Source organism: Semicossyphus pulcher, unplaced genomic scaffold (assembly GCF_022749685.1).
Source record: "Semicossyphus pulcher isolate SPU_LCO1_2020_fin unplaced genomic scaffold, fSemPul1.0.p SCAF_5, whole genome shotgun sequence".
Lineage (NCBI taxonomy): Eukaryota > Metazoa > Chordata > Actinopteri > Labriformes > Labridae > Semicossyphus > Semicossyphus pulcher.
The window spans coordinates 11,975,279-12,002,427 of NW_027211726.1; the positions used below are offsets into that span (position 1 = coordinate 11,975,279).

General features: G+C 42.6%; 1 protein-coding gene across 4 annotated transcripts; it reads left to right on the forward strand.

The window, feature by feature from the left end:
- The first annotated feature begins 443 nt into the window (after window positions 1–443).
- Window positions 444–26,917, forward strand: cgnb (cingulin b). 4 transcript variants are annotated; one of them, XM_069681286.1, is made up of 21 exons: window positions 444–546; window positions 5,879–6,990; window positions 7,082–7,176; window positions 7,272–7,341; window positions 13,721–13,818; window positions 14,041–14,173; window positions 14,293–14,505; window positions 17,040–17,167; window positions 18,084–18,110; window positions 18,669–18,789; window positions 18,973–19,185; window positions 19,406–19,498; window positions 19,980–20,237; window positions 20,315–20,485; window positions 21,762–21,923; window positions 22,080–22,169; window positions 22,279–22,362; window positions 22,453–22,574; window positions 22,759–22,867; window positions 24,207–24,370; window positions 25,649–26,917. In XM_069681286.1, the coding sequence occupies exons 2-21, from the start codon at window positions 5,908–5,910 to the stop codon at window positions 25,782–25,784; spliced, it is 3,570 nt and encodes a 1,189-aa protein (XP_069537387.1). In that variant the 5' UTR covers window positions 444–546; window positions 5,879–5,907; the 3' UTR covers window positions 25,785–26,917. The 4 variants fall into 4 exon arrangements, with proteins under 4 accessions (XP_069537387.1, XP_069537389.1, XP_069537390.1 ...); XM_069681288.1 differs by having other exon boundaries at window positions 14,293–14,496; XM_069681287.1 differs by lacking the exon at window positions 444–546 and adding an exon at window positions 4,977–5,042.
- The last annotated feature ends 232 nt before the right edge of the window (window positions 26,918–27,149 follow it).

Genomic DNA, 27,149 nt, shown 5'->3' on the forward strand with positions numbered 1-27,149 from the left:
AACTCAATATTTTGAGACACTATCTCATTATTTGAGATACTTAATCATTATTTTCAGATACTAACTTTATTTTGAAATACTAAGTCATATTTCTGAGAATCTTACTCATGTTGAGATACTACGTTGTACGCTAGTGTCTCATTATTGGTACTTTCGCTATATTATCTTTTTATTTCCCTTAAATTGTTGGAGAAGGGCAGCCATAGTCAGATAAAAGCCCAAATCTGCCATGCAAACGTAATTAATTGATTGAGAAATGATGTCCTCTAACACCTCTGTAGAAATGGGCCACACGCTCGCTCACTGTGTGTCCAGGGATGAAACTGAGCCCGCAGCAGGCACCGCCTTCTCGGGGAGCCTCCCACCAATGGAGTCGGTCCTGAGGCGGGACGAGGACTATCCGATGTGCTGGCAACAGGTTGCACTGGTAGCGGGGGAGAAATTTCCCGATGAGTTACATCTTCTCATCCCACTACCGCTGAACGGAGCTGCTGCTGGAGAGAAGCGGACTGAGGAGGAAGCAATTTTACAGGATCATCTTTACAGGTGCAGTAGAACAGAATGGGCATACTAGTTGTTACACGGCTGCTGCCTATTTACTGTACAGGGACTTTTGTATTAGTGGTGAAAGTGCTGAGTGTCGGAGCTTTACTGTGCTGAGCGGGCATTTTATATCATTTGGACGAGCAGAGATGGACACCTGTGGCTTTGAGGTTAGATTTGGCAGCCGTCTTCTTATGCGTGTTTTCGATAATGACCGAAAACAAGCGTCAATAAAAACCTTTTGATGTTCGCTTTTCGGTGTTTTTCAAAGGTTTGGTTGCAGACTGTGTGTTTGTTTGTGTGAGTGCTCCGCTGCTGTCTATAATTGGATCTGGCTGCGCTGCGTAAAGAGGATATGAGAGGTTATTATAGCAGGTAAAAGCTTCAAATAGGATGCGACGGGGGCACGTTGGGGGCAGGTGTGCTGGCAGGTTGTTTACCTTGTTGCTCCGCTCATGCTCCCACTGGCTCGTGTGTAAACAAGCCGGTGGTGGTTTCGACTCGCACCGATACTGACTGACCGGATAGGTGGGTGTGACGCAATTAATCCAGGAGCAGAGCAGACAGGTGCGCAGGGGGTTACTACGCCGAAAGGGTTTCTCCTCTAAACTGTCTTAATTTGACTTGTTTGTGCGAATGTTACAGCGATACTCTTTAATTTATCGGTCAAGCTGTGTAAATAATCTCACGTCTGGCAGGAAAACACAATGCAGGCTTTGTTACGTGTAGGCTACGTGGCTGCAATGAAAAGTAAGATAAGCCTCATGTCTTTGCCAACGTTATAGTTTACACGCAGCTGCTGTTGGGAGGTGTTGGTGTTCAATGGTGGTTTTTGGTCACATTTGAAGTAAATTGCTCCAGAAATAGCCCTGACCTACAATGCGAGCTCGAGGGCACGCTTCAAGCTAACTCTGAGGTGTTTAGATAAACATGTAGCTCTGATGAGGGACAAGTTACACCGTGGTGTTGCTGTTTTACACATGAGAACCTGCACTTACATTGACAATACAGCCTTTATTACTAGAAGCTAGAGTAGTTTTACAGTATTCACCCCAAATAGGGTATTACAGGGTATTAAAATATATTGACTTTAAGCATATCATGTGATGCTAATTTATTTATTCCAAGCTAATTATCCTAAAAAAGGAACAAATTAAGTTAATTAGGGTTTATTTTACATGTGTGAAGAGTAACATCTGCTTTCAAACCCAGTTAATTAAATTAAACATCAATTTTATTATATGTAATGATTGATTCATGGGTTGATTTCAGAAAAATATCCATTACAGTTTCCATTAATGATAATGTAAATCATTTTTTGATCTGTCAATGGTCCTTCAGCGTTTAAGAGAGCTCAAATTGATGTCTCCTTATTGTTTTTTGCTTACCAACTGTCCAAATCCTGAATACATCAATTAACATCTACATATGATATAGAAAAAGCAGGAAATAATCCTTTTTTAGAGGTTTAAAATAGCAAAAGTGTTGAGTTTTTGCTTGAAAAGAATACTTAAAGGATTGAATTTATTGTTCAATCTATTTTTTCTGATAAATAAATTGTTAAATTAAATAAATAATAAATAAATCAAATTGTTAAAAGTTGTTACCCTCTGATTCAGTAGGCCTACTGGTATTTATTCTTTCGAATAACCCAGCTCTATAGCGACAAAGTATCTTTTCTTCTTCAGATACCCAAGGGCACGAGGATTACTGGGAGAAAGTTGGAGATCAGGCGTGTGGTAGGAAGCCGAGGAGGGTGCAGGTTAGGAAAAGAAGTCATGCCTGCTAGGCGAGGAGAAAGGGACGAGTGGTGGCAGATCGGCCCGTTTGGTGACATTCCTGTCTCTGTTGACACAGCCATTCCTTGTGACAAGAGACAGAAGAGGTGAAGCAGTTGTCACGAAACAGAGCTCGGCTACTGGATGCTGAACGTGTACGACTAAGCCAAGCCTTTTGTTGAGATTGACCCAAGAAACTTGTTTACACCTGGGAGCTTTACGTGTGATCAGAGGGCTGAATACGAAGAACACAGTGAAAGTAGATCATATCCTTATTTTCTGCACAAGAGAAGCCCTTTATTTAACCTCCAGATCATCCTTTTGATGTCCAGCGTGCACCACGGTCCTCAGACCTGGCTGCTTGTTGTTTTTGTTCGGGAATTAATTTGTTTTTTGCAGTATTTTTAGTCAGTCTTCTTTTAATTAGTCTGCTAACTTTCTTATTTACTGCCTGGGTGGACAGTTTTCTCCGCATGTGTAGGCTTTGCAGTTACCGCTGCCCTAGTTCTCAGTTTCCTCTTAATCTGTCCTTATTAATACAAATGCAAACCACGCGCAATGCCGAGTGTAAAGAGAACGGCTGGAATCCTAAGAATGTTTTTAGGAAAGACAAAGGCTGACTTTGATTCACCAATCGAAACCTCATTGCTAGTCAAGCAGCTCTGTGTTACACTGTAACCAGCCGCCAGTTAGAGCTGGTTACATTTTAATTCAGTCACCTCTGAGAGTGCTGAAGGTTTGGACGAACAAAAATGTAGTTGAGGCGTGATGGTGAGATCTGTAAAGCAGCTTTAATACAAGAAATACAACACTGTCTTTCATGTGATAATGTGACAGCAGTACTTTTGTGCCACTTAAACAAACACTTAAAGAAGTGACGCTCATTAGATCAACTACCTGCTACCAGATGGGGAATACACAGAAGGTTTGTGTGGGTGTGTGTGTTGGTGCACACCCTTATGTGTGTGTGTGCATACGCCGGAGCCTGAGTGTGTGTGTCTGCACGGCTCAAAGTAAACAGTGTACGCCTGAGTGACTCGACTCTGAAGTCTGGTGACTGGGGAGACTCTGAGGCAGAGAGGGAGAGAGAGGGGAGGCCCATTCCTGACATAGCCCCCAGCGTTTAATGGTCCACAGAGCCGGGACAATGAGAGGAGTATTCACCTTCTCATCACCAAGCTTATTTTCGGGAGCAGATGAGATGGACATCCTGAGGTTATACAGCTAACGTTGTGGCTGAATCAGCTTTCTGAGCTAATCTTTAAACAGAAAAGGATTTAGTATTTTGATGATCAGTTGAAGCCAAACATGAAGTGGTTCAAGCTTGTCACATATTAGGATTTGATGGGTTTCTTTGTCTTATATAATAAAACAGAATATCTCTGGGTTTGGCACAGATGGTTGGATTTAAAATGTGGAATTTGATCAAATCATCCTGTAAATTTTTGTCCTTTAAACTATTTTCTTACATTTTAACGACCAAACAACCAATCAAGAAATTGTTGGGCAGATAATAAAGGTTATAATGCTAGTTTGAGTCATATTACATTTTAAAACAGAGATTTATTGTCATTTTAAGACGAATTCAAGTGATTTGTTTTGCACTTCCAGATAGTTTGAAGACTTACAAGTGACTAAATTGAACAGAGAATGATCAAAATAGTAGCAGAAAAAGGCCTAAATGTTCAGATTTTTAATCCCTAGTTTAGACCAAGCTCCAAAAATGCTTGAACCTACATCTCCCATCCTGCAGCAAAATGCATAATTTAGTTCGACGCTCCCTGGACCTTGGGATGTAAATGCTACTTCTTTTTTCCTCCAGTGAAAATCAAGTGTTTAACCTTGTAAACATCTCCATGTGGTGTTCTTCATGTGCTACAGGATCATATCAGGGACAACATCAGCAGTCATCTCCATGGCTGGGCCTGTCTGCTTTTAAACTGCAGTGTACCAAGGACAGGCTGAACAACACATTTTCAGATTGGCACGTTTGAGACGTCACAAACCTAAGGAGCCAATCCTGTTAATGGATGGAGTGACGCTATGTGTATCATTATGTGTAACCTATGGCAACCACTTCGGCAATGCGCGAGCCAACTGTAACCGTCATCGTAGTTATTGCAAACTCACTACTGACTACTAACGTTAACGTTACTACTGCTAATTACGACATTTCAAGCTAGCTAAGTTTCAACAAGCTGCCACTAAACGATGGCAGAGACGTGTTTTGTTTTGGCTGTAATCTTACGTAGGGAGAAACATAGCGCATAGTGGGCGGGGCCTATGCAGATTCAGGAATTTTTAATGAGGGAGAAGGAGGAGATGCCTGGGGAGGATTTTTTTGTTTAAGGTAAACGTATTTTGCAGAAAAAACATATCGGACAAAATTTATTATTTCAAGCAGAGCATTTTATATATCTTAAAACATGACTGGATGATTTGTTTGTCCTTTAATGATCAAGAGGACAAAGGATAGTGTTGGAAACAGGGGAAGAGAGAAAGGAGGATGACAGGCGGCAAAGGGCCGAGGGTGGGAGTTGAGCCTGGCAGCCGCCGCATCGAAGACTTTGGCTTCTGTACATGGGCCGCTTGAGCTATACCGCCGGCCTGTAAATGCTACTTCTGAAAATCTCCACGCCTCCAGTTTGGATCCTTGACTTTCTGTTATACATTTTTTTGTCTCCACGCCCAGAGTGAGGGAACCCTGGTGACATTATCAGGGTAAGACATTGTATTACTTTAATCAGAGTGTGAGGAGGACTCCAATGAGAAGAAAACTGACCTTCACACGTAAAACAGTGGAATGCCCTTCTAAAAGCAACGTTAAAATTTGTCTGATGGTATCGGGTTCATTTGCATCAGTAGCCATCACCAAACCAACCACCAACGCATTTATACACTGGATACTTGTTCCTGTTTTATTTTTCAAACATCAAAAAAGAAAGAGGTTTAGATCTCTCTTTCTTTCTCTCTGCTTTCCAGCTGTTTGTACGCAAAAATATATCCCCAAACTCTAGGAATTAGTCATCCGAATGTCCCTTTTTGTGCCTCCTCTTCCGTTAATAATCGCAGGATAAAAGCATCAACACAGACAGAATGATTATGTAAGTTTCAGACGACACACGCTCTTGCTCACACTCCTACCCTCTGTTTACCTGCCCTCCCAGCGCACCCCAGTAGGCCTCAATCTGCACAAAGAGGTTCTTAGTGCCCCAGTGGCATATTTGACATGACACGAATACAATTCTGTCTGGATGAGAGAGACATAAACCTCAAGAGCTGCAAGAAAACATGACAGCTTCATCAAGATAAACCAGCAATCTGATATGTTAGCCGAGGAGGAGTTACTGCTCCTGGGAAGAAGAAGGAAAATTACTCAAAAAACTGGATTAAGAAGGAGACACATGCAGGTTAGAGGAGGCATCTGAGGGACTCATTTGTTTTGTAAAGCCAGAGACAGCAAAACTAAAAGGTTGTGTTGTGGAATAGTAGGTCAAGGCGGATGGTTAGATTCACCTGATTTGCATCTCTGCCCTTTCCCCTCCCTGTCTCTCCAGGCCGCTCGCACTGAAACCAGGAAGTCAACATGAGCTCCCTCTCCACTGACAGGAAGCCTCTTGTGGATTACGGCGTCCAGATCCGCTTCATCAAGGACCTCCACGACACAGGCGGAGGCTATCCTGATAAATCCAAAGGAAACAACCCTGCAACCCCTGCTTCGAACAAGTACGGGGTGGCGGTGCGGGTTCAAGGAATCTCTGGCCATCCTTACGTGGTCCTGAAAGACGGTGAAAAAGGTGATTCTTACGGGGTTCAGCTGAACACTACCAGCCCCACCTCAAGGCCACCTTCTCCCAGCAATAGCCTCCAAAACATAGACAAAGAACTAGCTGAAGTAGCAAACCCCTATAGCCCCGCTGTGAACACAACACGCTCCCCTGTTTCTGCAGCAGAGGATGAAGACGGGGAGATTTTCGGGAGTCCTCATAAAAGACCTCCAGGGGACGGTCAAGCTGGAACACAAGGGGATGAGGAGGGCGGTGCTAGTAGAGATGGACAAACGCCGAAGTCAAAAGCTGAACCTCGGATCAAAGCATCAGCCAGTGAAGCAGATATGGAGGAGTATAACGAAGCAGGGCTGAAACCGGTCAAGTTAAACGGTGTGGGACCAAGAGGATACAAAAAACCAGGCTCTGGTTTAAGCGGCTCTTTAGGGAGACAAAGCCGTAAAAGTATAGATTCTCCGTCAGAGTCAAAACCTCCAGCTTCAACCTCAGAGGAGCCCATCCCAGCGATCGACACCAACCGCCTGGCTCCCATCAACAAGCTCATCAGTAAGTTCAACAGTGGGACGCCTGGCAGCGCCCCGCAGACAAGAGGCCGCTCCGGAGCGAGGCAGCGGCTCAGGTTCGACGAGCGCAGGCGGTCCAGAAGTCTCGACGCTAGAAAAGATGTTCAGCACGAGGATTCCCCTCCCTCTCCAACTCCCAACCCTTACGCCATTCCTCTGTCTAACTCCTACAATTTGATAACGTCATCGAGCGGTAGCCTGGGAAGGAGCCCTGCATCAGTTGCCAAAGTGACAGCCCTGGAGGCCCCTAAGCCCGGCTTTAAGTCACCGGGGAAGTTCGTTGCCAAGGACACCTCTCCAGCTGTAGCAAAAAAGCCTGTAAGTAGCAGCGATTATGAGATCATGAGTTATTTGCAGGATTTAAATTGCCTTTGTTTTGTGTCTTACTTTGTTTACGTTCTATTTACAGGAGATACCTCTGAGGAGCCAGAGTCAAAGCAACATGGTTGTCAATGGGGAGGAAGCCCAAGTTAAGAACTCTATTTACAACATCCTCAAAGATGGGTAAATAAACTACAAGCATGGTTGGCTGTCATTGTTACTTTGTATGGAAACACGTGTTTGTCAATCTAATCATCTGTGCACTGTTTTCTGATCAGCACCAGTGAGAGTGAAGCATCCCTCAAAAGAAAGGTCAGCCTCGTCTATGAGACGACCGGCAGCTTTAAGGTGAGACCAAACACTACAGCTAATTCCTTTTTGTACTGCACACGGTTAATATGAGGAACTGCTACATGTATCTAAGACTGCTGGGGGATTCAAAAACAGGTTTTTTTTCTTATGATACAAACAATTCTTCAATAACACCACAAAACAACCGTTTGTAAGCATTCCTACCACTGAGAACAGATTGTGTGACAAATAATTGCAACTTAAAGGTCCACTTGGGAGCCTTTTTTAGCTTTTATCCAGTCCCACAGACTTCATTAGTAAAGAGAACTGGCGCCTGTGTTCCTCACATACAAACATGATTGAAGGTTGTTCTCGATTAGAGATTTGGAAATCTTTTTGGATGAACATCATGTTCAAGTTTTTAATTTTTAATTTTGAGGTTGTTGCAACACGTCTTCACTTTTTTATTTAATGCCTTTGAAGAAATAGTTCAGTTTTTTATAAATACCCTATAATAACTGATTAACTGCACGCTGCCTTTGTTTACTTTTTCCAGGGCAAAAGTTTAAAGTGAGTGATACATGTATGACGGAGTATTAGGGCCACATTAAAGAAAAAAGAGTGAGAGTACTAGAAAAAATACATAATATTACGAGAATAAAGTTGTAATATTACGAGAAAAAAGTCGAAGTATTATGAGAATAAAGCATAGACTGACGTTATATCACGAGAATAAAGTTGTAAAAATACGACAATAAAGTTGCTATATTACAAGAATAAAGTCTCTATATTAAGAGAATAAAGTCGTAATATTGCGAGAAAAAAAGTCATAAGAGAAGAAAGTCGTAATATTGCGAGAAAAAAGTCGAAGTATTATGAGAATAAGGCAAAGACTGACGTTATATTACGAGAATAAAGTTGTAAAAATACGAGAATAAAGTCTATATTACGAGAATAAAGTCGTAAAATTGCTAGAAAAAAGTCATAAGAGAAGAAAGTCGTAATATTGCGAGAAAAAAGTCGAAGTATTATGAGAATAAGGCAAAGACTGACGTTATATTACGAGAATAAAGTCGTAATATTGCTAGAAAAAAGTCATAAGAGAAGAAAGTCGTAATATTGCGAGAAAAAAAGTCATAAGAGAAGAAAGTCCTAAATTTACAAGAATAAAGTAATATTACGAGAAAAAGTCGTAGTATTACGAGAATAAAGCATAGACTGTCGTTATATTAAGAGAGTAAAGTCGTAATTTTAGACTGTTGTTAGCCTAAATATTACAATGAATGCCAATATCAGAAGAGCAGCCAGCTGCCTGCACGAAAATGAGGAACGTGTGAAGTATAACTTCACAGTGAACATCTTGTGAAGTTCTGTTCGTAAATGATCGCACAGGAGGCTACACAACTTGAGCTGGAGCTGTTATTGAACACGCCCGGTAGCATTGAAGCACAGCATCATGTACCTCATGAGAACATGCGAGATCTCCTTCCTAGTAATGCGCAAACACACTATATATCGATACTTTAGTATATATGTATATAGGTTTCACAAATATGAAATACTTCATCTTTTGGAACATCAGCACCACTTTGTCATAACTATCAGGACCCTGAAAAGTGATTTTATTTGAAAATGAGTTGAATGATGTTACCCTTCAAAATAAGATACAGGCTAACTATAGCCTAAAATTACGTCTTTATTTTCATAAAATTACGACTTTATTCTTGAAATCTTAGATTTTTTTTCCCCCCCTCAATGTGGCCCTAATACTTCGTCGTACATTTGACTGTTAAAGAAAGCAGGATGAGATTTTTTGTCAAAAAACAGACAAAAATCAGCAAATAGATAAGAGGTATGGCTTTGTACGGCTTTGTCCATAGAGGGCGCCAAAATCAACACAAACTGAAAGTTCCTCACAGGATGTAAATACTGAGTTACACTACTAGCTTGTTATCGTAGCGTAGCATGAAGGCTGAACACAGGGCATAACAGACTCATTCTAAAGGTAGCTAATCCAGCAGCAGTTTAGCTCAGCGGTGAAGTTAGCGGCCCATGAACAGAGGCTATAGTCCTCGATGCAGTGGCCCTGGGTTCGACTCCTAACCTTGGCCCCTTGCCGCGTGTGATCCTCCGCACTCTCTTCCTCTGTTTCCAACACTATCCGCTGTCCTCTTTATAAAAAAAAGCAGAAAAAAGGCTACAGGTAGCTAATTCTAACCTTTAAATAGTCTTGTGCTAAGCTAGGCTAACCACCTGCTGGCTATAGCTTCGTACTAACTGTACAGACATAAGAGATCTTCTCATTAGCTCTCGCCAAGCAGGAAAACATGCAAAATGTTCATCTAACTGAGCAGGACTGAACTGTAATATACAAGCTGTTCAAGTAGCAGTTAGCTAGCATAGCTGCTTCTTTTAGACTGTATTTCAATAAGAGGGTTAAAAGGACCTGAATTGTGTGGGTGTGATTGTAGTTGAACTACTCGTAGAAGCAGCACAAGCATAATTACTTTGTTTTTGCTGTTCAGCCATTTAATTTAACTTAACACATAGGAAAAAAACTTGGCAAAACAATCGTATACATAAATAAAACTAGAAAGTAATCCAATTAGCATTTCGGTGTGTGTCAACAAAAGGTTGGAAAGTAGTTTTGTCTTGGACGAGCATCCTCTTCTCAGCGGAGCAGTTCTTGTAATGGAGCTAACAGATGGTTGGCAGTGCTCTCCTCTTCTTCTGAGGACATGAAGTTTCTATTTCATTCACTTTGTCTCCGAGGATCCTCTTTCGGCACACTGAAAAATGCACAAAATTACAGAGCATGCTGAGTATGCCTCCTTCAATTTTGGTGCCATCTTTGCTCCTTTGTGACGCCTTATTAAAATGTTTTTTACGAGCACGATCGCACCACTTCTTTTACATTTGCATCCTTTTTTGCAGAAATCTACATACAGCAGTTATTCCTGTGTGTCATTATCTTCTTACATTACATGCACTTGTTTATGCATGACCCCTTGTTATGCGCTCCTTAGTGTGTTTGTGACCACGGCTGTCTGTGAAGCATTTGCGCGTCCCGTCTCTTGGCAACGATGCACCTGCAGAGGAAAGCTGTCGAGGGCTCAGTGTGTGTCGAGGGCGCAGTCATTGAGAGGCATCAATAATTGAGTTGGGCTGGAACCCGGCACCAGCTGGGGGTTGTCCTGCCGGATGTGAACGATCCTTCTCAGAGGGGCCTTGTTGTACAAAATGCTGTCCTTCTTAGTCGACTCAGAGGCCGATGTCTCCTCCAGAAGTCATCTCAGGCTCTTCAGAAGCGATGAAAGCTACTTAAACATCCACAGCCAGCATCAAACTGCAGGATGAAGAGGTTTACTGTTTTTTTTCTTCTGCCTGAGGCTATTTCTTCTCCAGCTCTGGCTCCAAACCAAAACATGCTTTTGTCTATATAAAGCCAAAACACAACATCAGAGAAGGATCAGATGAGTGTGTGTTATAAACAGCTCCGCCAAAGACTGTTTTGGGGCATTTGTGATAAAACAGATGTCCCGATGAATCAACTGACACATGCTAAGCCTTTTACTTACACTTTGATTCAGAAGCGTACGAGCTCGAGAAGGACTCACACTCCTCCAGTTCCTCTAACGTCTGCGGCTCTTTCTAATGTAGCGTACCAGTTAATATGTGTCAGTGGGAGAGTGGTGGAGTTAACACACTGACACCCTGTTTGCTCCTCCAGTTGGTTCAGATGCTGGCGTGTTGGGTTACAAAGGCAGTGGTGTTTGTGTATAGAGTGAACACGGAGCACTGTTGTGTGTTGAAAATAACAAAGGACTAACAAAGTCATTCATAACCTTTTTTCTGCTCGTGACCCAGAATGATCAACAAATATGGAGCAAATGTTGAATGTGCCACCGCTCTGATTCAAGACTCAGAGTAGGAGCTAAGACCAAAACCAAATCCAAGCCATTATAAGCAATACCAGTTGGGAACAGCATCTCATACTGTCTTTTGTGCATTCAAACAATATAGTAACATTTCCACAGACAGACGTTGAACAGTACTGTGTTCTTGGATTTCTGAGGTTGGGGTTCATGAGGTTTTTGAACTCGGAAATTCGGACTGTAGGCTACTCCACAGCAACAGAGCCTTATGCTAATGGCTATTGTTGTATTTAGCCATGCCAAACCTGTGAACCATAGACTGTATAAAAAGATGGACGACATGACAGTGAAGCCAAAACATCTCTATCAGCCCTGCTGACTGGCTGCAGTATAGGTCATAAAGCCCGCCTCCTCCATGTTAACAGATGGGACATGAGTCAAACTATAAAATCAAAATACACGCCAAATACATTTTTCTCAAACATGGTTTCTGTCATTATAGTTAGTTCTTGTCATGCTGATTCACGTCCCAAGTGTTCATTTTTCTGACAAGTTTAGTTTTAGCTATCTGATGCGGTAAAAAGTTTGATTGACAGCTCTGTTGACTAATACGGCGAGGAGACATAACTAAAACAATCACTACAGTCAGTAAAGTTTCCATACCTGTGAACGTCTGCTTCAGACAGTAGTGCTTCAGACAGCAGTTCGCCCCTGGAAAAAGCCACCGTCAGTCAAAGCGGGTGTTCTCTGTAATCGATAGAAGCAGTAATATTTGAAACTGGCGCCGTGGAAAAAGTTGTACAAACAGCTTGTGGTTTCGCCCATTCTACATTCCTACAAGACCCAGCGTGCATTGCGCCCCTCCCTCTGAAAGGAACGGCCCAGCGAGAGACGCTGGAGTGAAATACGAATGTTATCGCTGCTGGCAATGGCTCAGAGCGGTACAGAATCCGAAATACGACGAGAATATACCGGTGGATCATCTAAAAAGTCTTCAGGTCTGCAGTCTACATTTCAAACCTGATGATTTTGAACGAGACATGACATCAGAGGCGGGCGTCCTAGATTGAGGAAGTGTAGTTTAGCAAGCTCCCTGGCCTCCTCCAGATGACGCTTTTTACGTGGTCTGTAGGAGGTTTTCCAGGGCCCACTGGAGAAGCGGAGTGAAATTAAATTTTTTTCTACCTTAATGGCATTAGCTCCCCATAATAGCATGATAGGACTGAGGTTGAAATCGGCGTACTGGCCCTTTAAATGTGTATTTTGGTTAGCGGAACTGGCTCCGGCGGCTCCACCTGCTGATTTCTACTGCGCAGCTCTGGCTCCAAATGACGTCACCAGTGCGAGATGGCAGCGCCTATCATGGGGGCTATGGAGAGCAGATGGAGACGCATCGTCCATCTTTATATACTGCCATTGCTATGAACACATCAGGATATAATTTATAGAAGTTTGAAATAGAAGTAAATAAAGACGAAAAGCAACTCTACTCGTCTGTCCTTCCTTTTCACAACTAAAATGACTCCATAAGTTGTGAAAAAGCAGAAAGAAAGTCTGAAAGTGACAAAAACATGGTTCTCTTATCTGCTTGACTATTCCCTTAACCATCTCATGACTCTAGATATACATCTTTGATGGGCCCCAACCCCTATGTTGGGAACCACTGAACTATAAAGCTATCAGGACCAAATCAGCCATTACTTTAGATCTAGCTTTAATTGAATCCTTTGCATTATATAATCACTTCATCCTCAAGTATTTGTGCTAAGACTACTAATGCGTTGAGCCGGGCAGCAGAGCCTCTTTTATTGTGGAACATGAATTCACATAAGGATACAGCTGATGCAATGCACTCAAAGTGCTCAGAAGAACTCATACATATTCTCAATTATGTTATCTTCTGTTAATGATCTCTTTGTGAGGAGCGGAAATGTCCCCAAACGGGATTATCTACAAACTGTCCTGCAGGGAACGAGAGAAAAATGAAACAAATTTGTACAAAACTTCATCTTCATAATCCATCAGTGATAACAGAAATGTGAAGTCCTCCGAGGATCGCAAACCGCCCCGTGATCCTCGCTTTGTCTCGCTCCTCCGTCTCTGTGTGTGCGTCTCTGTAATGACTGTGTAGGAGGATGAGAGAGGTTTCACGGGCAGACTGCGCTTATACCTTCTCTTGCAGCGAGAGGGAGGCTTGACGAACGGCGCAGTGATGTGGGCGACGTCGCTCCGGCTCTGCGCCCCTGCAGCCTGTCAGAAAGAGTTGTTAACGTGGGGAGATTGTCTTTTTTTTTTTTTCTTCCTGACGATGTTTGAGCTCACTGGCGGGGCCTGTTCTCCCGTAGATTTTGAGACTGTCAGAAAGTAGGGCAAAGAATCCGAGGCAGGGTTTTCTGCTTTGAAAGTTTCAGATAATTCAGAGGAAGGATGTCTTTGCAAGGTCGACAGTGACACCATGTCCACGTCTTTGTGCTCTCTTTGTGTGTCACCCTGTCTCACCCTCAACGTCTCACACACATTCATTGTGTGTGTATGTGTGTGTGTGTGTGTTCTTCCTACAGAAAGGAGGGTCTGATGGAAGCTTCAAAAAGGGGAACCTCGAGGAGCTTCAGGAGCAACTCAAGCGCTGCAAGAAGGATCTGCAGCAGGCCCATGATGAGTAAGGATACGCGTGTGTGTGTGTGTGTGTGTGCGTGTGTGGTTTGGCATGAACAGTGTGTTCACTTAGCGAACAATAAGCTTCCTGTTAATGATACTGTGGCTTTTTTGTCAAAGGATCCCCTTAGCATTGTTTGATTGATGAGCTTGTTAATGAGTTTGCAATATTGATAATGAGTGTGTGTGTGTGTGTGTGTGTGTGTGTGTGTGTGTGTGTGGGCAGACTGGCCGAGGAGCGTATGGCCAGAGAGGTTGCGGAGTCTCGTCTGCGCCTGCAGGAGGATCAGCTGGCCGAGCTTCAGGAGGAGCTGAGAAGGGTTGAAGAAAACTCGCCTCACACAGACTTACTGAAGACGGTACCTACACACACACACACACACACACACACACACACACACACACACGCACATACATAAAACCTACACACACACAGAATAAAACATTCCCCCTGATTATCTCTGTCTATTCTCCGCAGGATGTGATGGCCCTGCAGGCCGACCTGGCCGAAGCCTCCATGATGCGTCAGCGTCAGGAGGAGATTCTACGGCAGCGCGAGCGGGAGCTGACGGCCCTGAAGGGGGCGCTGAAGGAGGAGGTGGAGTGCCATGACAAGGAGATGGAGGCTCTGAGGGAGCAGTACAGCCACGACATGGAGGACCTGAGGAGGACCATGGAGCAGGTCACACAGGTGGCGGGAACTATCCTTTACATTCCGTGCTGTCATCCAAAACTTTACTGTGTTCAAACCCAGAATTTAAACCTTTTTTTCTTAAAGTTCTTGAAGATGTTTGAACATCTTCAAGAACTGTAACAAAATCCTTTTGGATTAAGCCTTAACCTGGATGATTGGGAACTTTCACAGACAAGTTACAAGAGACCTTAAAAACTGCCTCTTCCATTATCCATCTCTTGGGAAACAACAAGAATAATAATGAGTCAAAGTAAAAGAAACAACACTATGAAATTCTCAGGTTGTCTGTTGCGAATGCTGCTGCTGAATCCTGACTTTTCTCTCGCTCGCAACATGAGATGAGTCCCAGGGTGTTCTTGACCAGCTGAACCCTGAAAAAGACTCCAAAAACCCCCCAAAATATTGGTTTAGAACCTCTGATGTCACTGAACTGACACTAGTGTTTCAATAACACTGAACAGAGAACAAGAAAGTAATAAACAGCACTTTAAAAGGGTCAGCTACAGCTCCAAGTATGACTTGAGCTTTTATTTTACAACCTCTCTGCTTGTACTCCGTAGATAAATGAACAAAGTGAGTAATAACGATTGATTTGGTGGCATATTAAACATTGTAAATATTAGGCTTTAAAAAAATAAAAAGATAAATATTAGTTATAATTCAAATTTAATGGGCGCCGATTTAGCTCCCCGTTTTCGCACGTCCCGTGTGCAGAGGCTCAGTCTTTAAAGTTGTAATGTCGAAGATCTCAGTTTCGTTCTCTTTGGTGGCACCTATGGCGATCAACGGTAATTGCGGGAGCACACTTCCCAGATATCCAGACAGTGTTGCATGTGTGACGTCCACGGTTGGCTCCGGTTGTAACTCTTGGTTTTCCTCGCTGACAATCGCTTTCCTTTTGAGACTGTTTGCTTCATCTGAGCGTCCAATTTGTTTCTTTCTTTTTGTGAGACCGCCGGGGTCAGGCAGAGAATCATGCGCAACTCGAGGTAAAAAGGCGAGCCTCCTATTCTCTACATTTTCGGTGCATGAGTCGTGCGAGATGCGCATGTGTCACACCAGCATTGTGAAGATTCATCCGTTTTCATGCATTTCAAATGAACATGAACACGTCCCGCAGCCGTCACACACACGCCGCACTTCCAGTGTTGCCCACAAAAGCGCACATTCACCTGATGCGGTCAGCCACATACTAGGTTTTGAGTCTTGTTGAAGTTGTATCTGTAGTCATCGATCTTTTCTTTGTTTGTTCAGCCATAGTAGATTACTGTTTACTCGCAGCACTTGCAGAGAGCGGAAAAGCAGCCGCTTAGCTCCGCCTACCCTCTCTGGCAGACCAACCACTGCTGGGTGATGGAAAACGCGTCACTAACTGGGCGCCGCTTGTGATTTTTGTCGCTACAGTCTGAAATACTGCAAATGCAAAAGCTTTCATCAGTGGGCCATAGGCTCAATCACCATCTTGTTACCTCATTCGGCGATAAATAGTGACTTAACAGACATTTATTTAAATTAAAATCTTCAAGATTATACCTTTTAAGTTGTTTTTTTTTCATGTGATCATCCACATGATATTCTTTCTGTGTCACACTACATAGAAAGTTAAAGAGAAGGATTAATAACCTGTTTTAAGGCCGCAGCAAAACCTGAAATGAAGCAATAAAATGTTATTTCTCCGTTTCTGAACTTTAAAATTAGTTGCATATTTTTCATCACATCAAAGTCGGCTCACACATTTATAAGATAGAAACATTTTCCACCATACAAATGCAGCAGGGGAGCAGTCAGGTTACACCTGTCAGGCAGTTTGTGTTCCCTGCATGCTTTATTAAGCGATATTAAATTTTGCTTTGATGTTGCGCTCACCCCATTATGCACCCCGGCCTTGTCTTGTCATTCTGTTTAATGTGTCACTATGCAGCGAGTGTTCAAACAGCGAGTCGGGGTAGCACCGGGTCGGGCTAAGCCCCGCACGCAGAGAATTTTGCTACTTCTGATTGCAAAACTTTTTCAGCTCCATTGTAGAGTTTCTTCGACTATTTCCGCAGCACCGTACTGTAGGATGTGGTGAAGAAGAAATGTGAGGCGTATCGGTGGGTACAGGAATAGATCATTATGCAGAATGTGGAAACAGTAGCAGCGGTGTCAGAAAGAAGACTCACATGCAGCCAGAGAGCAGGAGATAAGCAGACAGGTTGGCAGCTGCGTTTGATGTGCTGATTTATTTGGCGGGAGGAGGATTAAAGTTGGAGCGCTGTCTGCGATGACTGTATGGAGCTGTATCTTACCTTATATTTCATGGTGTTATTTCTTATGTAGAAGTCTTAGAGGTTAAAAACATGCTGATGAAGGCATGAGCCAAAATATCTCTTCTGCTGCTCCCCTGTGCTGGAGACTAAAGGAACTATCTTGTTCGGGTTCACAAACTCCTTTCGAATCACTGCTTTCACATGTCATAATAATGAGAGGGGTAACTGAAGGCTCACTCTTATGATTTGTAATGTGTATTTTTGTGTGTGCTTGTGCTTCAGTCCCAGGAGCAGATAGAGGAGGAGAGGGAGAGGGTGAACGCCTCCATCCTGACGCTGGAGGATGAGCTGGAGAGCTGCAGAGACCAGGGAGAGAAGTGGAAGACACAGCTGGAAGTCACCACGCAGGAGTTAGTATCTATCAGTCACATGTCTGTCCAAATGTGTTCTTTTAATATATGAAATGATGACCTTAACATATATAAACAAGAGCTGAGCTTCAGTTTGCAATGTTTTATCTAAGAAGAATGTGGTATATATCTGGCAAAGACACACAACTTCCTTGAAGGAGAGAAGGCAACCCTGCAGCTCCACAGCCATCAGACAGACAGAGTCCGTTAGAAGCTCACGTTTCTCTTAAAGGGCCGGCGACCCACCAAGTAACTTTGGCAAAAACACAAACAATAATGTTGCCAGTAATATTAAAGAAATATATTCTACAAAAGATAAGAAATAATATTAGTCTGTGAGGTAGAGACAATTAACAAACTTGTGCAGATGTGGCGCCATTTCCTGCTACATTTCGTGACTTTTTGTACGGATGCTGCTCTCAAAATTTTATGAACAGTTTTTTTTATACACATTTTTCAATGTCACTATCTATCGTCAAGGGATTTAGAAGAGGAAAAACACTGTGTAAGCATGAAGCCACGTTCAAAGACCATGCATATGTGGTTAAATCTGTGTTTCTTTAAAAGAAGCCTTTATTTCTAAGCTCACATGCTGAACTAAAGTGATTATAGAGCCTTACAATAACATTGGATCCGTTAGAAGACAGAGAAATGCATCTGCAGCAAGGCTACTGTACACATGAAAACAGGCTTATACACACAGCTACCCTTTGTTTTGAAGCGGCAGCATCAAACCCCCTCTGTCATACGAGATATTTTTAGGAGAATTAGATCAAAGAATTAACTGAGAACTTCTGCAGAACCAGAGTCTATGTGGATCTTCCGAACATGCTGTTTTTTCAGACATGCAGAATGACATTTCTCTTGAGTTATTTTTAATGCATGCACTCTTTCACTTGACTTTTTCATTCGGCAGGAGCGGGAAGCGCGTCAGCGGGCGAATGTGAGGGAGAAAAATCAATCTCGCTGTGTTTTTGGTTTGAGTAGCTTCAGCCTAGTTTCCAATCAGCAGCTGTGAAAACTTTTTGAGACACTTTTACCCTGAAATTCACTCCGAACGCTCAAATGTCGGAGTGGATTTCGTATCTGATGATGCCTGTTTTTGATCATTAGATCGGTGAGCCCTGTACTAACAGTAATGCAGCGAATGTGAACCCAATCATGTCAGGCTTTCACACCAATCAACCTCCAGAAAGTTTATGTGATTTAATTGATCTTTTCTTCACGAAGTACTAAGGCTCAATCATTGTTTTATTGTTTAATTTCTGATCTAAATCTATAAAACCTTGATCTAAACATATTTCAAGCTACAATCCTACAACAAAAGACGGATTGTGTTGATTTATTGATTGTTCAGCGCAGTAGTTTGACTCCCTTGTGCTTCGTTTGTTGTTTTCCCTGCTCTCTCTGGTGTGTTGTTACGGCCTGCAGTGTGTGTTTGGTAGTATATAGCGCTCCTGTTACCACTGTGTGTTCTTTAACATCTACTGTCTTTCTGCAGGCTGCTGAAGTCTCGCATAGAGAAGGAGGATTTTGAGGGCGAGCTGAAGGATCTTCAGGATTCGCTGCTCAGCATGAAGAAAAAAATGCCTGCATCCGATGATAACCGCTCTTTAGCGGAGGTAATTCACATGTCAGGGAGGAGGCAGATTAAGCTGGCTGTGTGGGTGAAACACAGGAGCTCATCTCTTCTGTTTTACAATGATTTTTTCTTACCCCATTCTCATATCAGCACATTGTTATGCGTTTACACATTCCTCTCACGCGCACACTCGCGTTATTCATCTCTGATTGCTTATCCCAAGGAGCTCCGGCGTTGCCATGATGATCTGAAGAGGGCTCGCACCGATCTGGACAAACAAAAGGGCCAGTTAGACGAGAAGAGAGAGGCACTCCAAGCCCTGAGGAAAGCGAGCGGAGAGAAAGAGGCCGAGCTGCTGTCTGAGATCAGCAAGTTGAAGGAGCAGTCGCAGACAGACAAAACGGAGCTGGAAAAGGCGCTCGAGAAGGCGAAGGAGGTGAGACACAATGTAAAGAAAAGCAGTTCATACACCTAAATGAGCGTGAAAGGTTGTCTGTCTCTAAGTGTCAGCCCTGTGATTGACTTGCGATCAGTCCAGGGTGTAACCCCGCCTCTCGCCCAATGACAGCTGGGATAGGCTCCAGCCCTCCCCCTGACCCCTGAAAAATGGATGTATATATGCACAATCATTAAATTCTGCACCTTCCTCTCTACAGTCAGTTTCGTCTTCAGGAAAGGCAGAAGTGGACGGCACCAACCTGGAGCTGCAGGAAGCAAACACTCGCCTCAGAGAGAGGCTGGCCCGCATGGTACTGCATCACAACAAGACACACAGCTGCACACACACACACACACACGTGCATGCAAAAATTACATAAACAGAGATACTGTATCGGAACAAAAGAAATAACCTCCCACTCAGGCTCTATTTTCCACCCAGAGATGTGAAGTAAAATTGATCCAGAGAAAAACTCAAACATGTAAAATGAGAAAATAATCCCTGCTAAGATGTGGATTTTGTATCCATGTGGGTTGCATGAGCGACATATTACAGCTGGTTTAAGTGCTGTAAGCTTGTTGCCTTTGATGTGATGTGAAAGCGTAGTCACATACAAATTAGTGTAGGTGCAAATCCAGTAAAAATAAACATATGTGAAGGAAATAAAGTAGTGGAGGTGTCCAAGTTTAAAGGCAAAAATATAAATGTGTTTCTCTTTATAAAAAGTACCATAGTGATAAAAGCTGCTGTGTGACCCGCGTTCCCCGTGTGGCTACTTTCTCATTCTCCAGACGAGGCTTCACTCCAGCGCGCCCCGCAGCTCAGACGCCGAGGAGGCGGTGGAAGCTCTGGAGGACGAGAACCGCTCCCTGAAGTCTCAGCTGGAGGAGGCGAAGAGAGGAGTCACGCGCCTGAGCAAGGAGAGGGACGAGCTGAGCCGCCGGCTGGAGGACAGAGACCAGGAGAGGGACGCGCTCAGGAGGGGCAAGAGCGACCTGGAGGAGCAGAAGAGGCTGCTGGACAGAGCCCTGGAGAAGATCAACAAAGAGGTTTGTAAAGGTTAGAGAAATGTGTTCGCTGATTTGTCGAGATATTACGATCCACAAACATTTCTCTCCGCTGTCAGATGGAGGTGATGATGGGAGATTCCCGCCAGTCCGTGATCACCCTGCAAACACAGCTCGACGACTACAGGGAGCGCTCGAGGAAGGACCTGCTGGAGGCTCAGCGCAGCAGCAAGGACAGGCTGTCTGAGCTGCAGAGGGCTCAGAGCAACCTCAAGGCCCAGCAGGAGGAGGTGAGGACTAAGGGGTTAAAAATAGAAAGGATAAGTGAGGGAGGGACGCAGCGAGTGAAGGACACAATCTAGCAACTCTGAATTTATCAAAAACACAAGATATTGCAGTGGATAGTGTCGGAGGCAGGGGAGGAAAGGGTGGGGGGTGACGGGCGGTAGGGGGCCGAAGGCGGGAGTTGAGCCACCACATTGAGGACTGTAGCCTCTGTATATGGTCGCCGATTTAACCGCTGTGCTAAACTGGCGCCCCCTTTTAGCCTTTTTATGAATGAATTAGACGGATGTCAGTCTGTCATTGGGTCAGTCCACCTCTCTGATCCAAACAGAAATATTTTAATTTGTCCAATATTTTGGTTTATACTCACAAAATTAATGACGTTCATCGTTCATCATTGCTCATTAGCATGCTAACAAGCTAAACAAAGCTGAATATTCACTGCTTAACAGCATGTTAGCATTGTCAACATGTTAGCTTGCTGATATTAGCTTTTAACTAAAACACAGTCACATAGGGTTGTTAGTAAGTCTTTAAACTCTTAGTCTCACATGAGTTATGTGTTTGTGTAAAACTAGCCTATAGCATTTAGAACTAACTTTTAATAGCAATTAAAGGGATTTTTAGCCATTTTTTCAAACTATGTAGCTAAAGTTGACAAAGTTTTTCTTCTTCTTCTTTGAAATTATCTTATCTTGTGACTTTGCGTTAAGCTTTTGTTTAAATATGATAAAAATCTATATTTCTGAAGGTTTTAAAGACCTCCTCCAGTGAGAATCAAGTGTTTCACCTTGTAAACATCTCCTACTACTAATAACTACATTTCAATCTAGCTCAGTTTCAACAAGCTGTCGCTAAACGATGGCACAGACGTGTTTTGTTTCGCGACGGAGGGGGCGGTTGGAAATTTGCATAGTGGGCGGGGGAATTTTTAATGAGGGAGGAGGAGATGCCTCGGGAGGCTTTTTACAAGGTAATTAAACGTTTTTTGCAGAAAAAACATATCAGACACAATTTTGTTATTTCAAGCAGAGCATTTTATATCTCTTAAAACATAACTGGAGCTGGTCTTTAAGGAATCCTTTACCTTTTGGAATTAAAAGTTAATGTTATTGACTGTTTAAACCTAAAATATAAAATATTTGACCAAGTCATACAATTCATTTAAACGTCTGTGAGTTTATGTAACATCTTCAGTGTCACAGGGTAAGAATGAGAGAGAGCATCCAGACTACAATTGAAATAAGAATACAAAAACTGTCCCCTCCATCTTGTTTTCAGGTTTCCCGTCTGAAGAAGGAGCTGCTGGTGTGCAGCGAGGAGAGAGACAGCGCCCAGTTGGAGAGAGATCTTCTCAACAATCGTCTCAAACACTTTGAGAGCGAACTAGAGTCAGAGAAGAGCACCTACACCGACCGCACTAGAGAGATCAGGGGCCTGGAGGTGAGAATGCAAGGTCAAAGGTCAAGAACTGCGGAATCTAAAGTTGCATGGGAGTAAATCAGGCATGCTGTGATGGGTCATCAAATGGAGATATTGGGCTCAAAAAAGAAATATGTAACAGTGTGTATTTATTTTTTCATGTGTGTGTGTTTAAAGGACAAAATAAAGACACTGGAGATCGAGCTGGACGAGGAGAGGAGCAGCGTGGAGCTTCTAAACGACCGCATCACTCGTAGCAGAGATCAGGTGACACACACATAATATTTGCATACCCATGCAAATAAGCAGCAGGCATTTTTACGTAATGTTATATCTGATAACAGATTCGCTGACACTTCCTCTTCATTGTTGTCAGGTGGACCAGCTTCGGTCAGAGCTGATGCAGGAGCGTTCAGCAAGGCATGACCTGGAAATGGACAAGAGTGCACTTGAGAGACAGGTGCCGCTTACTCATTCAGTAGCAAGTTCAAAAATACAGTCACAAACTTTCAAAGCTAGAATTTAAAGCTCATTTTATCTCACATTCCAGCTGAAGGAGCTGAAGTCTCGTGTGGCAGACCTGGAGGGACAGACTCGGCCCTCAACGGGAACAACGACACTGCTGGAAAACAAGATTCAAGAGTTGGAGGAGAGACTACACAGTGAGGAAAGGTATGACAACACCTGACAGGTCAAAAAAGAAACAGTCTCTTTACCATCTAACCATCAACCATGCATAAAAAAACACCTGGAAAAGGGGCGACAGAAGGGTGGAAAAAGGCTTGATGATATACCCAATAAGAATTGAGAGTGTATTTTAGCAAGGTAATCAGTGTTGTGCGTTTTGTCCATACAGAGAGAAGGTCAGCATCCAGGCTTCCCAGCGACGGACGGAGAGGAAACTCAAAGAACTAAACGCCACGTTAGACCAGGAGAGAACCCAACATGTTGAGCAGAGAGATCAGGTGAACACTAAGATTTGCATACAAATTATCTGAAGTGTTTGTTTTAGTGTTTGCTGGTTAAATAATTTCCACTGATGCTCAAACTGGATCTTTGTAATTACAGGAAAAGTTCAACATGTATCTGCTTTCTTGCCAGGTTGAATAACAAGATCAATATCATCATCATGTTCGCTCTGGAATATAACATTTGGCAGACACTTTGTCCAAAGTACAATAAGTGCAGTCATGAAACAGCAAGAGCTAGATGTAATCCTAAAATGAAACATTCAACGAATAACTTAACACAAACACACACACACAGGATTGACAGTTGGTCAGATGTCTGTTTCACTTGAACCGCAGCATAAGATTTCCAGCTACTGTGAAATACCAACACAAATACGACACAAACTTCCGCTGTGGGTTTTCATTACCAAAATAAAATACATACGGTAAAGAACCAAAGTTCGCTGTCCCAAATTAAAGAGGAATTTAACCACAAACATAAGTTGGCTATTTACACTGTCACACTAGCAAGGGTTGCTGGGATGTTGTCTGGAAATACCATCCATCAGCCAGTTAGCATGGCTAACAAAAAAGACTAAAAACAGGGGTAAACAGCGAGCCGGGCTCTGTCCAAATGTAACATAATCCAACCATTAGCACCTCTAAAATAACCATATCTTCGTTAATACAAATAAAAACAACATACAAGTTGTTAAATAGTGAGCTTTAGAGGTGCAAGGCAAGCTTTTTCCAGTTTGGTGCTAAGCTAAGCTGGTGCTAGCTAAACTGTTGACTGTAGCTACGTATTAGTCATAATGACACTAAAGTGGTATCAATCTTCTCATCTTACCCTTAGCAAACAGGCAAATTAATTAATTTCTTTACTACAGTATTCTTTAATTTCAGGCAGGTAATAATGGCTTTTCTTATATATAAATACTTTCCTGTGGTGTCTCACGTTTCCTGAGTATGTTTGTGCTAATTTACCACCTTTTTTTTTAAATGTATGTAGTAAGAATGATTGATCTATGCTGTTTTATATGTTGTGACCTACACCTCATTAGTTCTCACACTAATTAATTCCTCCTTTAAAAAGACTAATGTCATCTGTACTCCTCCTGACCCTTAAACAACCTCACTCGGCCACCAGAACGCTCCCTGACCTCCCTCTCCCGATCATCTTTCTGCCGCCTCAACTGTTTTTTTGTAGCCGTAGCCGTCCCCTAAAAACTTTGCCTTTAAACCCCTGCCTGTCTTTCTTCCTCCCCTCCACTCTTCTCATGGCCCACATCTTCACCTGTGACCTCCTCTTTTCCCCTCTAACCCCCCTGCCTCTCCCTCTTTCCCTCCGCAGCTGTCTCTGCGCGTGAAGGCCTTGAAGCGGCAGGTGGACGAGAGCGAGGGAGAGGTGGAGCGCTTGGAGGGAGTCCGCCGGAAGGTTCTCCGAGACTTGGAGGAGCAGCAGGAGCTCCAGGAGGCGCTGCACGCTAAAGTCACAGCGCTGGAGACTGAACTAAAGTATGACTAAAGTTACTCGACAGTTGGCGGCCTTTTTTTTTTTGACGTCACTATCAGGGTGGGAAGCTCAGTGCTGCTATAATGTGTTGCTGTGTTTAAGGTCATGTATAATGAAAAATAGTTATAATTGTACCACCTCAAGGTTGATAAATTAAACAACGATAGTGATATTTACGCGGTACATTCAGTCATATTTCAAGTTAAACTTAAAGTTTTTGTAAGCTGTTAGCTAACGTTAGACGACAGCTTACGTTAGCATTCAACCACTTCCTTGCTAACGCTATTGTTTGACAGTGTTACATGATACAACAGGAAAACTCCAGTATGTTTTAATTCCAGGCTTAGATAAATATGTCCAAGATGCGCCTTGATTATTCTGAATTGATTAATAACTTTTCTACCATAGTGTAACACTACTTGGCTGCGTATTTGAATGCTAATGTTAGCTAGTGTCCAATGGTAGCAAATTGATTATCCCATGTTGTATTACCTTGAAATAAGCCCCCCCCCCAGATCAATAATGAGCAGTTCAATGATAAATACTTGTCAGTTTACTTATGTTTGATAGACTTTACACTTCAAACACAGCAGTACGACATTATAACAGCATTTGAGCTTCCTGCCCGTAGCATGACATCAGAGGAAAATGGCTGCCATGTGAATATGGTAAACTATACAGCAGTTAGTTACCTAAAGTAATGTTAACTAACGTTACAGCTGACCCTGTATGTCCACATTGATCAGGCGGGTACCTCTGAATCCCACTGCAGGCTGTTATTTCACTGGGTGATGATAAATTAAAACAAACAGATGAATGAACAGCTGATCTGTGGTGACCTGTAGACACAGAATGCAGAATGTTTGGGTTGCTTGGCAACAAAAGTCCACTTTCAGTTAGGTTTTGGAACTAGTTGAGTTGGTGGAGCAAAAAAGAATCTGTTGGTGATTGTTACTTTTTTACTACTATTTGCCGCTTGTATAACTGTTGTATAAAAGCAATATCACATGAGAGGTAGTGATGTTGTACTGAAAATCATCACAGCTGTGATTCGGTCACAATGATATTCAGTACAACATCACAACTTTAATTGAACTGTCACAATAAGGCAGCTCACGTTTGACATTTTTCTTTCCATACCAACAACACGTGTCTTCTCGACACTAGGTGGCACTCTATGGTAACTAACTGAACACATGCATGCAGTCACAGAGCAGCAACATACTGTAGTAATGTAGAAGAACTGAGTCAATGATTTTATATGTTCTGCTTTATCTCAGGAGGAAGTCCCAGCAACAGACACACCGTGCAGCTCTGGGGTCCTCCACTTTAAGCTCAGAGGATGAGGACGGTTTCTATGACACTAACATCACTTCCATCCTGAACGAGAGCCACCTACAGACCTCCAACTGTTGAAGGAGGATCTATAAAAAGATTTTTGTCAGAGAAAGGTACTCAGGGCTTCCAGGACTCGCTTGTGTGAAGAACTCGGTTGCCATGCACTACAAATTTGCCTTGCAGTTGTTCTCGGTTTTATTTTTAGAACAGCAGCCTGAGAGAGACAGGTTGTCTGGATAATTAGATCGCTTTTTTTTTGAGCCTTCAGCTGTGATTATGATTGTTTCAGTTGTGTCATTTTTTTTCCTGTCTTCTGCTTTTTTTCTTGTTATGTCTAAAAGAAGATTTACAGATACACTTTTGAACTTGAATCAAACTTTCAGAAGGCTCTTTGCTGTGTGCTCTTTGTATTATAAACTCTAGTTACTGTACACTGCTGTGGTAGCACATTACTGTGGCATGGTTTATGTTCAGAGGTCGTGCAGAAGACAAATTCAAACCACTTTTAAACCAAAAAATAATGTTTTCTTATTGCTCCAGTCTTATATCTGTGTTTGCTCACGCATGATAAGTTACATGTGTCAGTGTTGTTAGCAGCTCCAAGTGTTTCTTTGTGTACTGAGAGTGATGTTTGGTTTGTTTTTTTTTACCTTTGAATGTGACTGTAATGGGCCGTTTAAACTGAGCCTATATTTTTACACTGTATTAGCCGTGCACACGTTACTCGAGACAATCAAATACACGTACAGTAGCACTGTGTATCCTCAGAGATGAACATTTTCTACTTTAACAATAATATATTGCTTAATTAAGCTTGATTCATGTGCATGTTTTCACTCAAAGGCCTTAAAAATGAGCTTCTTGTCTTTCTTTTCACTTCATGTTGTCTCTGCATGTGTTCTGTTTAACCGCTGCTGCTAATGATTTAAATAGTGTTTTATATGCTCTATAACTCCGGCACATTCCTACTGAAAAAATAATTAGCTTAGATATTGAAGCGTTTGACATTTCTCTTTGTTGCACCTAGCTTTGAAGAATCTTGATAATCATCCCTGAAAGACAGTTTGATGGTGTTCTAACATTCGAAACATGTCACTTTTAGACACTGAAATGTGGTTCAGAGCTTTGTGAGCTTTCCCCAAAATATTTGACAGATATTTTAAGTACATTTTGAACCGTGTGTACAATAAAAAGAGGTATATTGTATTTTATCCTCATTGTCTCACTTCTTTATGGACATTTTAGCATATATTGAATGAAAACATATTCAGTGAAACAGGTTTGTCTTGTTTATACCGGCCATGAAAAGATCCCTCCCTAACCAACATTCAATGTAAATCTGGATTTTGTCACTCATCCGCATATGGACAGGAGGAACAAGGTGGTGCCATGGTTAGCGCTGTTGCCTCACAGCTAGAAGGTTCCTAGTTTGAATCCCGGTTC

Bases quoted from the DNA above. Each gene is read 5' to 3' on its own strand.
- cgnb (XM_069681286.1), top strand. From the start codon at position 5,908: ATGAGCTCCCTCTCCACTGACAGGAAGCCTCTTGTGGATTACGGCGTC. The intron at 19,499-19,979 runs GTACTGCATCAC...CTCATTCTCCAG, and splicing joins GAGAGAGGCTGGCCCGCATG to ACGAGGCTTCACTCCAGCGC. The intron at 22,868-24,206 runs GTGAACACTAAG...TTCCCTCCGCAG, and splicing joins ATGTTGAGCAGAGAGATCAG to CTGTCTCTGCGCGTGAAGGC.